Source organism: Marmota flaviventris, chromosome 6 (assembly GCF_047511675.1).
Source record: "Marmota flaviventris isolate mMarFla1 chromosome 6, mMarFla1.hap1, whole genome shotgun sequence".
Classification (NCBI taxonomy): Eukaryota; Metazoa; Chordata; class Mammalia; order Rodentia; family Sciuridae; genus Marmota; species Marmota flaviventris.
The window spans coordinates 31532910-31549912 of record NC_092503.1 but is presented as its reverse complement, the minus strand read 5'-3'; the positions used below and the strand labels follow the sequence as shown (position 1 = coordinate 31549912).

The 17003-nt window shown below is 35.3% G+C and overlaps 1 protein-coding gene across 1 annotated transcript; it reads right to left on the bottom strand.

The window, feature by feature from the left end:
• Positions 1–10104: 10104 nt before the first annotated feature.
• Positions 10105–11127, bottom strand: Taar1 (trace amine associated receptor 1). Its single transcript, XM_027938440.1, has one exon. It carries the CDS (start codon positions 11125–11127, stop codon positions 10105–10107), a length of 1023 nt encoding a protein of 340 aa, XP_027794241.1.
• Positions 11128–17003: the final 5876 nt, after the last annotated feature.

Sequence of the window (17003 nt, the reverse complement as noted above, 5' to 3'; positions counted from 1 at the left end):
CTTACTTGAAGCCCAGAGCTACAGAGTTGGCTAACTATGGACTGAACATCTAAAACCATAAGCCAAAATACACTTCCATCTCTATATTTGTCTTGTCCGGGGCTTTTGGTCACAGTGACAAAAAGCTAACTAAAACTGGATGTGTTATGTAAAGTCACAAAAGCATAAAACATAAAGAAATTTAATACATTTGACAACACTAGAACAAAGAATTTATATTTAGCAACAGTTTCCATATGAGGTTGAATACATAAGCTACTAACTAGGGGAAGACATTTGTCACACATTTAATTGACGACAAATTATCGTCAAGGATATGCAAAGAACAAAAAAATCAACTAGAAAAGTAATAACAATAATAATGTTATTTTTTTAAACTGAGTAAGCTGAAAAGAAGCTCATGCTGATTTCATGTCTAGCATTCATACTTATATATATTCTGTGACATATTTTATTCTATATTCATTAAAAACTCCTTTTTTGTAAAGACAAATAATCACAATAACATGCACCATGTGAAGCCATAGAACTAGGCCTGAATTGCTTTTGGAGAGAAGGAAGTACCACTGGGCATGAGCAGAGAGCCATCAGGCAAGTTCAGAAATGTTATTAGGCTTGAGGTAATTGGGTGAAGAGTGTTCTAAAAGTAGTGATAGAATGTTCAAAATCTGAGAGGTCTGAAAAGGCATGGAATTTTTAGACAAGTTAAATACCTGGGTATACCTGAAATATAGTATGCTTGGGGGGAAAAAAAAGTGGCTGGAAACGAAGGTAGAAAAAAAATAAGGAAGACAGACCACAGAAGGACTTTCATACTAGCCAAGAAATCTGGACATAGTGGCATAATACAAAAACGAATATATAGCCATTTAAGGATGTTCATCTGCAAAAAGACACGGTCAAATTTGAATTTCAGATGAATTTGTGGCTACTGGATGGAAAATGGACTGGAAGAATCAAGACTTGATGAATGAAAACCAGTTTTGGTATTCAACCAGAGTCCAAGGGAGAGAAAGTGAGAAATTGGATTAAGATTCATGGCCCAAATTTGATTGGGTGTGGGGAGTAAGGAAAAAGAGGGGTCAAGGATTAATCCAGATTTACAGCTTGAGCCATTGCATGAATACTGTTGTTGTTCTGTAGAAGTCATAGGAGGGGAAGGTGGAGTAACTAGAGGATTTCATTCAGTTTGGCACATATGAATTTTGGGTACTTGCTGAAAAGGAAAGCCCAACAGACAGGCAGGTGACAACACTAGTTTATGTTATGAAAATTGGACAGACCAAAAGAGGAACCAGGAGAAAGCAATAAGTGTGATTACAGCCATGGCCTTCTGGTTTTGCTGGTTTTCAATTACTATCATTTAAACAGAAAGAATGACATGTGGTGCTATTATCTGAGCTTAAACTTAATAGCCAGGGATTTCTTTTTAAATTTATCTCTCATTATATCAAAGAAGACATTTGGCATTTGTTTTTTAGGGATTGGCTAGCTTCACTTAGCATAATCTGCTCTAATGCCATCCATTTCCCTGCAAATTCCATGATTTTGTCATTTTTTAGTGCAGAATAATACTCCATTGTGTATAAAGGCCACATTTTTTTTATACATTCATCTATTGAAGGGCATCTGGGTTGGTTCCACAGTCTAGCTACTGTGAATTGTGCTGCTATGAACATCTATGTGGCAGTATCCCTGTAGTATGCTCTTTTAAGGTCTTCAGGGAATAGTCCGAGAAGGGCAAGAGCTGGGTCAAGTGGTGGTTCCATTCCCAGCTTTCCCAGGAATCTCCATACTGCTTTCCAAATTGGCCACACCAATTTGCAGTCCCACCAGCAATGTACAAGAGTACCCTTTTCCCCACATCCTCGCCAGCACTTGTTGTTGTTTGACTTCATAATGGCTGCCAATCTTACTGGAGTGAGATGGTATCTTAGGGTGGTTTTTATTTGCATTTCTCTGACTGCTAGAGATGGTGAGCATTTTTTCATGTACTTGTTGATTGATTGTATGTCCTCCTCTGAGAAGGACAAATGTCTTCTTTGATATAATGAGAGCAAATGTCTTCTTTGATATAATGAGATAATAAAGAGAGCAACTAAGAACAGAGCAGGGAGGAAGAGCAGGAGGAAAAGATTAACATTAAACAGAGACATGAGGTGGGAGGGAAAGGGAGAGAAAAGGGAAATTGCATGGTAATGGAAGGAGACCCTCATTGTTATACAAAATTACATATAAGAGGTTGTGAGGGGAATGGGAAAAAAAAAACAAGGAGAGAAATGAATTACAGTAGATGGGGTAGAGAGAGAAGATGGGAGGGGAGGGGAGGGGAGGGGGGATAGTAGAGGATAGGAAAGGTAGCAGAATACAACAGTTACTAATATGGCATTATGTAAAAATGTGGATGTGTAACCGATGTGATTCTGCAATCTGTATTTGGGGTAAAAATGGGAGTTCATAACCCACTTGAATCTAATGTATGAAATATGATATGTCAAGAGCTTTGTAATGTTTTGAACAACCAATAAAAAAAAGGAAAAAAAATAAATAAATTTATCTCTGCAACTATGAACTGGTTGGTAATAGTAAAGTGAACTGCAAATCATATGTCTAATTTATTGACCATACGCTAAGAACTATGCATTGTACCTTATCTAAACACTTTTGACAGATGCAATCTCATTTAGTTCCTAGAAAACCTCATTTTATTTCCATGAAAATTCTGGAGAGTTGGAGAATATTTTAGTCTTGCTCACCGTTGTGTCCTTGCCATCTGGAGAACAAATTAACTGGCATAAGGTATATGTCCAATAGTATCAGTTATGTGAATGAATAATTGATGAATAAATCTTTTTAAGAACCTTGAAAACTGTAGTGTCCACTTAAAAACAAGAAAATTATAATTTAAAGAGATATAGTAAATTTCTTTCCCCTGTTGAACACAGCTTAAACAGCTAATAATATCCATTGTTTGAATAGAAACTCAGGCAGATATTTGATTTCCAGAATATATCACAAGCAATGATTCTATCTTTGGTTGGTTGTGGCCTTATCTGATGATGGTAGCTGTAGTGATGGAGAATTCAGATGATTGTATTACCCAGATAATGACCACCATTTCTTTTCTCCCCCAGCTCCTTCTCCTTCCCTCATCCGCCCCCTCCTCCTCCTCCTCTTCTTCTTCTTCCTTCTTCTTCTTCTTCTAATAGATAAAGCTAAACTGTGATCTAGTTGTGAATATTCTAACATAGCATTGTGGTGATTCTACCTCTAAACTAGTAGTTGGTAGTAAAATACGTGTTATTGTAGTGTTTTGCTATGTTTTATTTTATGTTTTAGTTAACATGAATTATGGAAGAAAAAACAACATATGATCTATGTGTTTTTTCCTTATTCCCAAGACTTTGTAATTTTCTATAATTAAGAGAAATACAAACAAGAAGAAAACTTTAAACCATTTAAAAACAAAGTTATCAACACCTTTCAAGCATGTGATATCAGTGTCTGTGTAAACCCTTCTGTTTGTAAAAGTAGCCTTGAGGGAATTGCAAATAATAGTCATTAAATGTGTTGATTGGCTAATTACCAATGCCCTCTACACTTCATTTACAGTTTGACACTTTGAAGCTGCAATTTGTTTGACCCAAGTCCTTTGTCCAAAGAGTCAAGTATAAGCAACATCACTCACACTTTGTTCTTATTTATCAAACTTCTGAGTAAAGAGAGACCAGAGGGCATCATTAACACATCTGTTGTTTGGTGCTGGTCATGAAGGAAAATGATTTCACATTTGTTAAGTCCCTGGTGAGGGAGTTTCACTTAATGGAGATAGGAAAATGTTTACCATGGAGTTTTAGTTGAAGAACTAAATGCTTGGGGGAATTCTCAAACTATTAAGCAAAGACCAAATGTAAAACTCAGAAAGAAAACTTTAGCTGATGCAAAAGAAGCAAAACAGTGATTGGTGCCTTAGTCTACCTTCTTATCTGATGTAAATATGTTTACAGAGCTGGTATCAGGAGCCAAAAATAAAGAATCACATATCTGCAATATTTTTCAAGTCTCAGGAAAGCCATTCACCGACACCACATTTTAACTCTTGTTGGATGATAAAAGAAAACCCTTATTAAACACTCATTTCATTTATCCTTTCAAGGGTAATTTCAAATTTAAAAATTATAAGTAAATTACATACACCAAATAAATTATGCTTTTCTATCAAAAGGGGGAGTAGCAATACAGTATAGGCCAACTTTCTTCTTAGTAGCAAGAATTATTTTGCTTGTGTTGGTTTGTTGTCTTTGCTACCTGTTTCCACTGAATGTGACTGTGGGTTTTAGCAGTTCTTATGATTTTACCAGGCCCTACCCACAGAGCTCACAACCAGGGCTTCTGAGCTCCTTATTAATTGAGTTGTATTGTTCATTATTCCTCTGAATTTTTACCCTCCCATGTATATTAAAAATCAGTTTAGAATTCCTTTTTCTTATAGCTCTAAATCAATGGTTCTTAGAAGAAATGTATTCCTTCCAAAGAATCTGAATCACTGATTGAAACGTCAGGTTTCTGAGTCTCAGCCAAACCCAGCCTGAATATGTTATTTCTTTTTTAAATTTTGGTGTTTTTTTGTTTTTTTTTTTTTGGTAGTTGTAGATGAACACAGTCCCTTTATTCTATTTGTTTATTTATATGTGGTGCTGAGGATTGGACCCAGTGCCTCAGATATCCTAGGCAAGCGCTCTACCACTGAGCCACATCCCCAGTCCCAGCCTGAGTAATTTTAATGCTTCAAGCATAAGTCTCTCTAGAAGGTCTTAAGCCAAACCTAGTTAATAGTTTCAGGATATGTTTTAGTAACTTATCTTTTAAAATATTTTTCTAATAATAAAAAATACACATTTATTGCCAAAATTAAGCCCACATAGGCACATCTGACTGGGGATAAAATTATGAATTCCTTATATTTTTCCCACAGTTGGCCCCATTTTCTGAAATAGAAAAGAGGGTAGAGTTTGTAGCCTGAGAGAATTAGGCCCAAAATCTGTCTCTCTTTTATTAGCTGTACCCCTTGGACTTCTTAATATATTTTATTTGCTTTATTCACCTAATAAAGCATTATGGAGTGCCATCTGTGCCAGCATGGTGCTAAGCTCAGGAATACAAAGATGAATAAAACACAGTCCCTAACTTCTGGATTCATAGACCAGGGGGCAGAGGACACTACAATGTACTCAGTAAGTGCGCTGACAAGGAGTGTGTAGGATATGTTCGGAATCTACCTGAGGGAATTTAAAAATGGGTCCCAGGACAGGTAATCACAAGGTGAGTCTTTTAGGATGAATAGATGTTAGCTAGTTACACCATGTGTTTGGGGAGGAGGCATTTCAGGTATACAGAGCTGCAGAAGCAAAGTCATAAAGGAGGAAAAACACAGGAACTACAATTAGAGCTAACTTTTGAACCCATGCTTGTCTGGTGCCAAAGCTAGAAGTTGTTTTTTTTTTTTTTTTTAATGACAGGTGCTTCAGGACTTTATATCAGTGTTTTATAAGGTTACACAATTTTTACCCAGGCTCATTAGGTAGATAATAGATGTTTTATAGATAGATAACAATATATAAAATTTATAATTATATCAACCATTATTATATATAATTACAAATACTCATATAGATTATATGTGTATGTATATTCATTTTATATAAATTATTTTTTAAAGAGATAAAAATTTCCATAATCTCTTAAACACACAATAACTTCACAGTACAAAAATGCATAAATGTCTCACCAGGTTACATCTTTCTGCATAGACTTTTGAAAAATTTTGGCTATCCTTTGCATAATTATTATAATTATGTCATTTATTAGGAAAATATGTTAAAATTCTACTTTTTTAAAGATAAGTAATATCTTCCTTTGTCAAGTTCTCTGTGTGTAGTGCCTTAGCATCTACTGAGTGAGCATCACAATAGCACATACCAATAAAATGACCAGGGATGATGCTAAAAGTGTATGTTTGTAGACTGTTTTTGTGTGTGTGGCCAAAATATACTAGGTTGGGTCTTCCATCTAATATTCAACAGACTCATGAGGTAAGTGACATATTATTTCATTTTGTACAAGAGTAAACCAGTGTTTGGGGTTCTGAAGTAACTCTGTCTGAATAACTGATAACTCCTCCCCAGTAGTAACCAGGGTTGAAAACACTACTTTACACACCATGTTGTAAAACTGTTGACTGAAAAACACATTTTTTATTAATAAACACATTTTTTTAGTTTATCACATTAGTTATTGCTTATCTGATTTATACATTTACCAAGAGGAATAACTGCCATTGATAAATCATTGAGTGGCTTATCTTTAAGCTCCTATTTCTGTTTAACTTATAAATACGCTGAGAAAATTTAAATTTGTATGAATCGACTATGTCTACTTCCTGGGAAAGGTCAAAGACAGAAACAGATGCCAATGCTGATGTGACTTACAACAGAATAAGCCTCAATGGAATGAGCCAGGTGGAATGTCAGAACAGTATAAATTCACTGGCAGCTTAGAGACTTAAAGATAGAATTTTAGGAAAAGAAGGGATGTGGAAAAAAATTTGAAGACATGTCAAAGTCAAGTTTACTTTCTTTGAAAATTTCTTTCAGTTGGTTACATACTCAATGAGCTTTGGAAAATGCATATGTATCACTTTTAAAAATACAAAAAGCAGAGCTGAGAATGTAGCTCGGTAGCAGAGTGCTTTCCTAACAAGTACAAGGCTCTGGGTTCAAACCCCAATATCACAAAAAAAAAAAAAAATTAATCAATTGATTAAATTATAATTTAATTATAATATAATTTCAATTTAGAAAATTTCACTCTGATTCTTACATCATGTCGATTATTTCAGTGTTGGTACTCTTTGTAGTCTGTTAAATTTAGAAACACAAATTATTCTTCATATATCCTTCCACATTTAATACTCAAGCTCTTTGTGACAGTGTACAAATAAACAGAAAATGTGGCTTACCAGAATCCACAGTGGATTAGGAAATATTTGCAGAAAATTGATAAGTGAATTCTGATTTCAAGGACCAAGTTTAAATTCATAATGGAACTTCCAGTCTAATGATCTCCAAAGATAGCATTAATATTTATAGTAAGTCATTTCCAACAAACTTCTTTGCTAGCACATTTTTGTTTTGTCCCATCTAGAGTAGAAATTTGTATGGATATTCCTCTTTGATTGGAGAGTGGAAAATGAGAACTGTTCTAAGTGGAAGATGTCTTGACTGAGAGGAAAAAGTATCATGTATCATGTTGTTGCAATAGTTTTATTGGTATTTACTATATTCTCGTATATTAAGTTAAGGTCCTTTTCATAGATACAACCAGAAACCATTCATAGAATTCTGTCTGGGACTTGAAATCCATGAAGGTTGGGTAACTCACTTTGGAAATGGGCAGACAGGTAGGCAGCTCTAAAGTTTGGGAAGCAAGAACTGTGACAATATCCCAAGAGCAGACTGACCATGACCTTACCATGATATTACCACTTGGAAGGAATGGAAGTCCATGTTTTCAGCTAATGGTTCTGTAAAAGATTACTGTCTTTTTCCCTTTGCTAAACATTAAATTCTGGAGAAAGACCTGAAAATTTTAACTGGGGTTATCCATGCATTTAAAGGGAAAGGAAGGAGACCAGTCTCTTGATTATAGTTCCAGCAGACTCTAGTCTGTGGGAATGAGAAATTTCCCTAAAGCTTATTGGATTCCAGTTGGGAAATGGACTCTGGATGACCAAAAGATCCAAACAGCTTCTGCCTGAGGAAACACAAGCTATGGTAAAGTAGGGAATATGGACAGAAAAAGCCAACCTTTCTGCATGCTTTGATGAAAGTTTTGGTTATTTCTTACTATGAGCATTAAAAATAGAGCCTACAGGGCTGGGGATATAGCTCAGCTGGTAGAGTGTTTGCCTCGAATGCACAAGGCCATGGGTTCAACCCCCAGCACCACAAAACAAAACAATAATAGAGCTTACAAAAAAGGATGGGCAGTAAGGGCTCTATTCATACTAAACCAACAATATAGAATTACCTGGGTCATGATCTTGTTCCAAGAAAAACATAAAATCTATTAAAACCTGAGTAATTTAAAAGAGGTATACGATAAAGATGACTCTTATCACCATTATCAGAATTGCTCTAGAAATTCTGATTAGTAGAGCACAGTAAGGAATATGCATAAGAATCATTATTAAATCATTATTATTGCAAAGGAGATAAAACTTAGCATTATAGATAACATCAATATCTATAATGAAAACCTAAACAAGTCAAATGGAAAGTTAAAATAAACTTTATTATATACCAGCAATAATGTTTACATAAAAACAAAATGATTTCAGAAATTTATTCAACATTTAGAAATAATCCTAGGGGAATATGTTGGAGCAAATGAACCTCATTTGCTGTAAAGGATAAAAATCTCTCAAAGTGCTTTTTTTATTTTAAAATTTTGACACACTGGTCTCACAGGTAAATAAATTCAAGGTAGTGTTTTAAAAAGAAGTGATTAGAGACAACTTGTCTTACCACATACTAAATTAAAAGGTCACTCATAAAGTTTTTATATGTATTAGAAAAACAGTCTAGCCAGATCAATGAGACAAAATATAGTTCTGAAACAGACTATAATAGATGAAAAGATTTAATATATCCCCAGAAGATCATCAAATTTGTGAACAGACATGTATAGGTAGGAGTGTGCATTTTAGTTTCATTTAAAATTGGCCACCTTGCCCTAACTCACTTGAGCAAAAATTGCTATTATTGAATAAATTCAAATTCCTCATGATACTTAACCTGAAACAAACCATGTAAAGTCTATGTAAGAAACAGTTCAATTGCAGATCAATGTATATAATTTAGAATGTTTCCCATTTCCTATTAAGGCACATTTTTGGAAACCACTATTTGTTCCTCTTTTTTTTCTTTTTGTAGATACTGTTTTAGTAGGCATGGTGTGTATATTCTGACCTTAAAATAAGTTACCTTGTTTTATTCTGGATATATTTTGAGTCCACCATGCAAGATATAACCTTAAAATATGGTTAAATCCTTTCAGACATTTTCATGGCCTCAGTAGCAAGTAACAGACAGAACATAATTTAACTGTTATTATTTAAGAAATTAGAAACAACTGAAATAGTAGATGATAGGGAAATGGTTATAAAAATCCTTATACACAAAAAAGATACATGCAGTTGTCCCTCAGTATCCTTGTGGTATTTGTTTCAGGATCTTCAGCAGATACAAAAATCCATGGATGTGACATCTCCTATATAAAATAGCATAACATTTGCTTATTATCTGTGACATCCTCCCATATACTTCAAATCATCTGTAGATAACTTGCAATAGCTAATACTGTGTAAATGTTATGTAAATGGTTACTATATTGACAACTATAATAATGAAAAACCAAAAACATCTATAAGTGTTCTCTACAGGCACAATGTTCTTTTTCCACAAAATTTTTGAACTAAGATTATTTCAATCTGCAGATGCAGAACCTGAATATATGGAGGGCCAACTGTACATATATGACAAATTTCTATATGTAAATGTGACAAAATCATTCCAATTTGTATCCCCAAATATAGTCTTATAGTTTCCACTACTGAACCACTTAGTAAGGTACCACTGTCAACTCATGGAAGTTCACCTAAGGGCAGGAGAAGTTCTTTAGAAGAAGAATTCTCCTCCTCCTCCTCCTCCTTCTCCTCCTCACCACTACCCGCCTTTCATGTTGCTGGGGATCAAACTGGAGCCTTGTACATGCTAACCAAGCACTTTTCCACTGAGCTACAACCTAGTCCTAGGAAATGTTCTTTAAAATGTAGGTCCTTAAATACTAGGTTTTCAAAATTTGTGTATGTATCATAAGAAGGGCTAAGATCGCATCTACCATGTTCCATATAAGAGATGATAAGCATAACTTGGCTCACCATAAGTACTTTGACTCAAATAACAAAAGATCCATGTAGTTAGTGCATTTGGTTGTAATGTTGTGTTCATGAACTGGATCACCAACCATTTTGCAATAATAAAATTATTGTGGATTTGATTCTAAAAATAGCTTACACCTAAATGAATCTCTTTGAAAAATTTTACCAAGTAGAATTGTCTTCAATGCTCTTCTGAACCAGGGATAGAAAAATGCATAAACCATTGGATTAAAAGTAGAGTTCAAGTAGCCAAACCAAATGAATGCATCATTCAAAGGGGGTAGAATTGTGTAGTTCAGGAAAGGATCCATGACTGTGCACACAAAGAAAGGGCTCCAGCATATCAGGAAAACACCCATCATGATCCCTAATGTCTTCGCAGCTTTTCTTTTTTTGTTTTGTGAAATTCCATTTTTCTCTTCTAATCCAAAGTGAAGCTTCTGATTTGTATGATTAATTGATCTTGCTTGCCCTTTAGCTATGAAATATATTCTGTAGTAGACACACAACATAACAGACCCAGGTATATAGAAAGAAGTCAGAAAGGCCAATACCCCAGATGTTTTGCTAAAGACAACCGAGCAGCCCCCTGTGCAGTGAAAATGTTTATAATATATCTCTTCAATTCCTTTGAAGTTTAGCTCCAGAAAGATCATTCCAAATGCAAAAATAGCAGGAATGCTCCAACTAATGAAGATCATCACAAGAATTACCAAGATATTGATCCTGGCTTTGTATCTCAATGGGTCACACACTGCATAGTAGCGGTCAATGGAAATGAAGGACAAGTGAAAAATGGAGGCTGAACTCAGCATAATGTCAGTGCTAGTGTGAATTTTACAGAAGAACTCTCCAAAATACCAGCAGTGCTCAATTGACCTCACCATGCTATAAGGCATCACCAGGCACCCCAGCAGGAAGTCCACAATGGCCATGGAATGAATGAGCCAATTAGTAGGGGTGTGAAGTTGCTTGAAATGTGGTATGGAAATAATGACTATCAGATTTCCAACCAGAGTGATCAGAATTATCAGTACCATTAAGCTGTACAATGAAGCACGAACATGGCTTGACCAGTTGCTTTTCACACAGGAGATATTAATTATATTGTTGCAAAGGGGCATCATTCCTGACAATTCTCCACCAAGTTTATTTTTCCCTTTGTGTGTCGCATAATCTTTTTCCAGATCCATAGTTCCTTCTCCTTTTATTTGCACATACCTATCCCAGAAAGATGGGGGGGGGGGAGAGAGAGAAAGGGTAAATCAGCAATTTGATTCCTTGCATTTTTAACACACTTACCCATAGCTTCCTATTGATTATTCCTATTGAAGAATAATCATTTTGGAAGAAGCTTTATTTCCAAGTTCACTTCAATTCAATGATTTTTTGAAACTGCTAGTTGGATCTGGACATTTTGCTAAAGCAGAAAGCTGAATTATTAGGTTTAACTATATGAAACCTTCATGTTTACAGATCAGAGGTCAAATGATGATTATCATCATACACTTTGATATGGACCCCCCACACTCACTCTTTCCCTTTTTTTCCTTCTTTCTTTTACTTATGCTATTTGTCTAAAAAGCCAGAATCTAGTGGTGATGCTTACATTCTAAAGGGCAGATACAAATTGCTAGAAAACTTACAAGTAAAATATATTAGCAAAAAGAAACAAATGTTTTAAATGTGTCTGTTATGTAGAATTAAGACCCACTAGTGCAGGCTTTTTGTGTTTAGTCATATATAAGATTCTTCTGATAACTGATTATAATGAAAGAAGCTTGCATAACTTTGTTTCCAGTTTGCAAAGCAATTCTACATATATTCCAGTCATTATTTCATTTAACATCTTGTTTACTTATCTGTAATATCAACATCATTCCTTGTGAGAAAGACATGGTATGTTTTGTTAGCCTTATTTCCCTGGCAGGAAATTGAGGTCTAGTTCATAAAAATCATAAAAACCGGAATGTGATCTGAGGTCTTATTTCCTAGTTCAATCTCTTTTTTCAACCTGTAGAGTTTTTCTTTGCATTGTAGAAGGGATCAACTAAAATAAACTAAAGAATATTGGGATGTAAATTTTCATATGAGAATTTATGTCTTAAATAACAAACTAACAATTAAGTGATTTTGTGGTCCTATCTATTAAGGAATGTTAATATGCAGATCAATCTGTGGTGAGAAGTGATGCGTCATGGACAAAAGATCCCCAAGAGGACAGTAGGTGAAGCTGACCTTTGACACGGGCTGCAAGCAAGTCTCCCAGACCTCTTTTTGTTTTTATGTTTTTTTTTTAAAGCTCTGAAAACCTTTACTTTTTTTCATGAAATCCCAATGTATAAAACAGGTAAAAGGAAAACTTCATCAAAATAGAGATGTCACCTTCTGCTAGGATTCCTCTTCAGAGATCTTATGAGACTTAGTTTGAAAATGTCCCTTTTGTTTTTATAGAATTATGTTATTTTAAGCCAAATTCTGAATGCACAGGGGGAAGAAAGAAGAGGGGGGAGGAGAAAGGAGGAAGGGAAATAATAGAGGAAAAGAGAAGAGAGGAGAGGAGAGGAAAGCTCCACAGGAAAAACATGAATTTCTGGCAATCACTGAAGCCCTACAACCATAACTATGTTGTGAAAGTGCTAGAAAATTGCAACAAGTCTCAGAATTCCAAGGGTATGCCTTTCTTTTCATCTCTTCCCCTCTCTCTGGGATGATGGTTTAGATCAACACCACACAGAAATTTAAATTTGCCCAAACTAGAATTGGAGGAATACAATATTTAGGTATAAAATTCCTATTTAATAAATTTGAAACTCCTCTCTCCCAATTCGCTACCATCTTCTATTCCTGGAAGAAAACATATTCATACAAATAAATGTGTAAGATTTACTTAAATAGACACACAGGCTTATTACAAGACAGAACAAACAGCTAACTAAAACTATTAGATCATTTGAACTAAACAGTATTTGAATTATAACTAAAATTTAGATAAAATAATGATGGCTCTTTTTACCAGGAAATTTAACTAAACTCAGTTACTCAAATTATATAACTTCTATTTAGACTCTCTTTTAATGATGCTATTAAAAGAGTATTCTAGTATTGTATTTTTTAAAAAAGTAGGGTTTTATATCAGTGGTAGAATGCATGGTTGGCAGGTATAAGCTATGAGCTGGATCCCCAGCAATGCAAAAAAATAAAATAAAAATAATTTAAAGAACTATGTGAAACCCTAAATTGCGGTTTAGAAGTGCTTGCTAAGCAACATGGTATTGGCAACAAAACAGGCATGAAGATTAATGAAATAGAAGACACAGAGACAAACCCACATAAATACATTATCTTATACTAGACAAAGGTGCAAAGAAATATACATTGTAGAAAAGATAACCTTTTCAACAAATGGTGCTTGGAAAGCGGGAAATCCATATGTAGCAGAATGAAATTTAACCCCTATCTCTCACCTTGCACAAAATTCAGTTCAAAGTGGATCAAAGACCTAGACATAAGCCAAATAGCCTGCACCTACTAGAAAAAAATGTAGGCCCAACACTCCAATATGCCAGCTTAGGAACTTCCTGAAAAAGACCCCTAAAGCACAAGAATTAAAATCAAGAATCAATGAATGGGATGGTATCAAACTAAAAAGCTTCTTCACAGCAAAGGAAAGCCTTCCAAATGGGAGAAAATCTTTACCACCCACACCTCAAACGAGGCTTTAATTTACAGGATATACAAAGAACTCAAAAAACAAATAAAATAAATAAATAAATCAGCAAATGGGCAAAGGAACTAAACAGGTGCTTCTCAAAAGACGATACATAGTCAACAGATCTATGTAAAAGTCTTGAACATCTGTAGTAATTAGAGAAATGCAAATTAAAACTACACCAAGATTTCACCTTACTCCAACTAGGAGTTTACTCATGCTATCTCTTTATTCAATTTAGAGTCCAATATTTTTTTGACATTATCTTAAACTCTCTCTTGTGCAGCTGAAGTTCTCTGAAGAAGCTGCATGTATCTGAAGATTCTGCCGACTGTTTAAACTTGGCTGAGTTGAGCATCATGGTTGGAATGTTGCTTGTGCAGAGCCAAAATCACCTCAAGCTATCTTAAACCCTTTTAATAGCCTTTTCTTTCATCTTCTGCATCTGATCTAATATCCTCATGACTACTAAGTAAACCTCTGGGAATGTATCACTTGAGCTTAGCAGGCTGCTAGCCCCCCCAACCATGAAGCTAAGATTGCTATAACACTTCAAACCTATTGAAGAGATTCTCCCACTCTGCTGCAATCACCTGATACTCCTACCCACTTATCTACCAAATGTATTGATTTATGATTTGGCTTGTTTTTTGGCTACGAAATTTCATGATGTAACCTCTTACAGTGGAATGTGCCTTTCAGGGTCACTTGAATCTGTGTTCCCATGCCATGGTCACTCATATTTGATTTAGGACAAAAAACAAAACTAAACAAACAAACAAAAACAATTTTCTTATTTCCTTTAAAGTGGAGTTGCTATTTGATGTCAGCATTCAAAGACAATCCCTCCATTTTTCCTGAGTCCCCTATCTCTTCAGTGGTTCCCTTCTTGCAAACTATTTTAAACCTACATCTCCTCCTGATTATCACCTGTTTCTCTCCTTTATTATAAAAACATCTTTGAGTCATTTATACTCTCCATTTCCAATTCTTCTCCTCCTATACTTTTAAATCTACTTCAATGATATTTTTGTCTTCAACATTCCACCCCAACAAATCTTAATAATAAATTATTCTAGATTACTAAACCCAATGGTGAATTTTCAGGCTACATCTTTCCTGGACTCTCAGGTCCTTCTGAAACAATTCCTTTCCTTGGATTCCAGGTCAGTACCCACTACAGTTCTGCCACCTCTCAGACTGCAGTCAGGCGCCCTTCCTGGTTCTGCATCTCACCTGCTCTAAGACTTGGTCCTTGATTCCCTTCTATAACTACTCCCAAGGTGATCTCTTACTGTCTTGGCTTTGAATTATTCTCTATGCTGATGAGTCTCACATGATCCTCCAGCTTTGACTTCACCACTTAATGCTGGACTAGGGTTTCCTGCTTGCTAGAGGTTACCACCTCCTAATGTGTCTAAGCATGCCCTTGAGCTCCCTCCTAACATGTGCCTAGCTCTGTAAGCTTCTAGAAGATAGCAGCTCCATTCTTGCAAGTCCTCTTGAAGACTTTACCTCAGATGTAACAATATATCTGATCTATCAGTAAGCCATTTTGGCTCTTCATGGACAATAGATCCAGAATCAGTCCACTAATTATTTCTATTATGACTGTATCCAAGCCACCAACTGTCAGATTATTTTAATAATCTCTCCAATAGTTTCCTCTCTTCTTCTCTTCTCTTCACAAAGACTCTCCCCAACACAGCAGCCAAAATTGTCCCAGGAGCACATATATTTTTTAATGTCAATTCTCCCAGAAATAAAGGAATAATAACACAAAATACATTCTCAGAGCCAATACTGGGGCCTGGCAGCCATATGTCCCTATCTGGTTGGAGGCCAAGGAAAGCTGCACAGTGATATGCTATATCTATTCCTGCCAGTGTGAAGATCACAGGTCTGATGCAGTTTCCCCTATAACTTGATCTCATCCTACAATGTGTTTGTGTGTGTGTGTGTGTGTGTGTGTGTGTGAGGCTTCATCCTGCTGATGTATAATTTTACATATATCAAGCTTTGTATATGAGTATATATAGCTTTTTCAGTTATAAGTGACTTTATTTCAACATGAATGAGCTGCTACTGCTATTTTTATAGATAAGGCCACAAAGAACTAAGAATCTAGAGTTCTGTGATTTGTGCAAGGTAGGTAATTTTTTTCACTGATATCTAGGGTACAGGGTCTGTAAAATAATTTTGAACTTACAGGAAAAACCAAAAAAGCTATAAATAATGCTTCTGAATGTCAGGTATAATTATTTTTAGGAAGACAACTTTACTGGATTAGAGACATATAAGATAAAAGAAAAGGTTTCTCTGAGGCTATATATTTGACCAGCTGAAATTGCTTATTCCTTCCCCCTTCTTTTCTAGTTTACTTTAGATTCTTGACTTGAGGACACAGTTCCAAGACAAGAAGGACTGTGTTTGTCCTAGCCTCATCATTCTTTTATGACAGGTGAAGGCTGGGAATGAATTTCATGGAATCTGAAGTCAATCCTATGTTAATGTGGGTATTGGGGTCAGTGGCTGGATAGAATTTACCTTAGTGTGACTGCATTATTAAAGAAATGTCTCTTCTGAAATACACTGAGAAACCTGTGCTCATAAGTCCTAATTTTGCAATGACCTCAGTAGACAGTGTCATAAGTTAACCACATTGATTTTTCTTTCTTGACATATTTTCTAATTGACTCCCTTTGTTTCCACCTATTTGTTCTCAAGGTTTATTTTTCTCTAAGTTACTCGATTGTTCATAAATTGTAATTCAAAGAAATTCTATATTGGGGCTGGGGATGTGGCTCAAGCAGTAGCATGCTCGCCTGGCATGCATGAGGCCTGGGTTCGATCATCAGCACCACATACAAACAAAGATGTTGTGTCCACCAAAAACTAAAATAAATATTAAAAAATTCTCTCTCTCTCTCTCTCTCTCTCTCTCTCTCTCTCTCTCTCTCTCTCTTAAAAAAAAAAGAAAGAAATTCTATGACCCTACTATGTTATTGGTTCACATTTTACTGCTCATTGCTAACTACTATCTAACAAGGACCAGTTCATAGCTCAAAGGAAACCAATTGCAAACAAATGTCCTTGATCCAAACAGAAGCTAGATACAATACATGGTTGGCTTGTTTGAACTTTTGTGCTGTACTGTGTGTGTGTTTAAGTAACACTGATTTTCTTCTGTGTGCTAATTTTGCCAATACCGCATAATACAAAATTTGAGACAAAGATATAGGGCATGAGGTCTTATACAAGGATTTAAATTTTTGTTCTAGAACTTTTTTA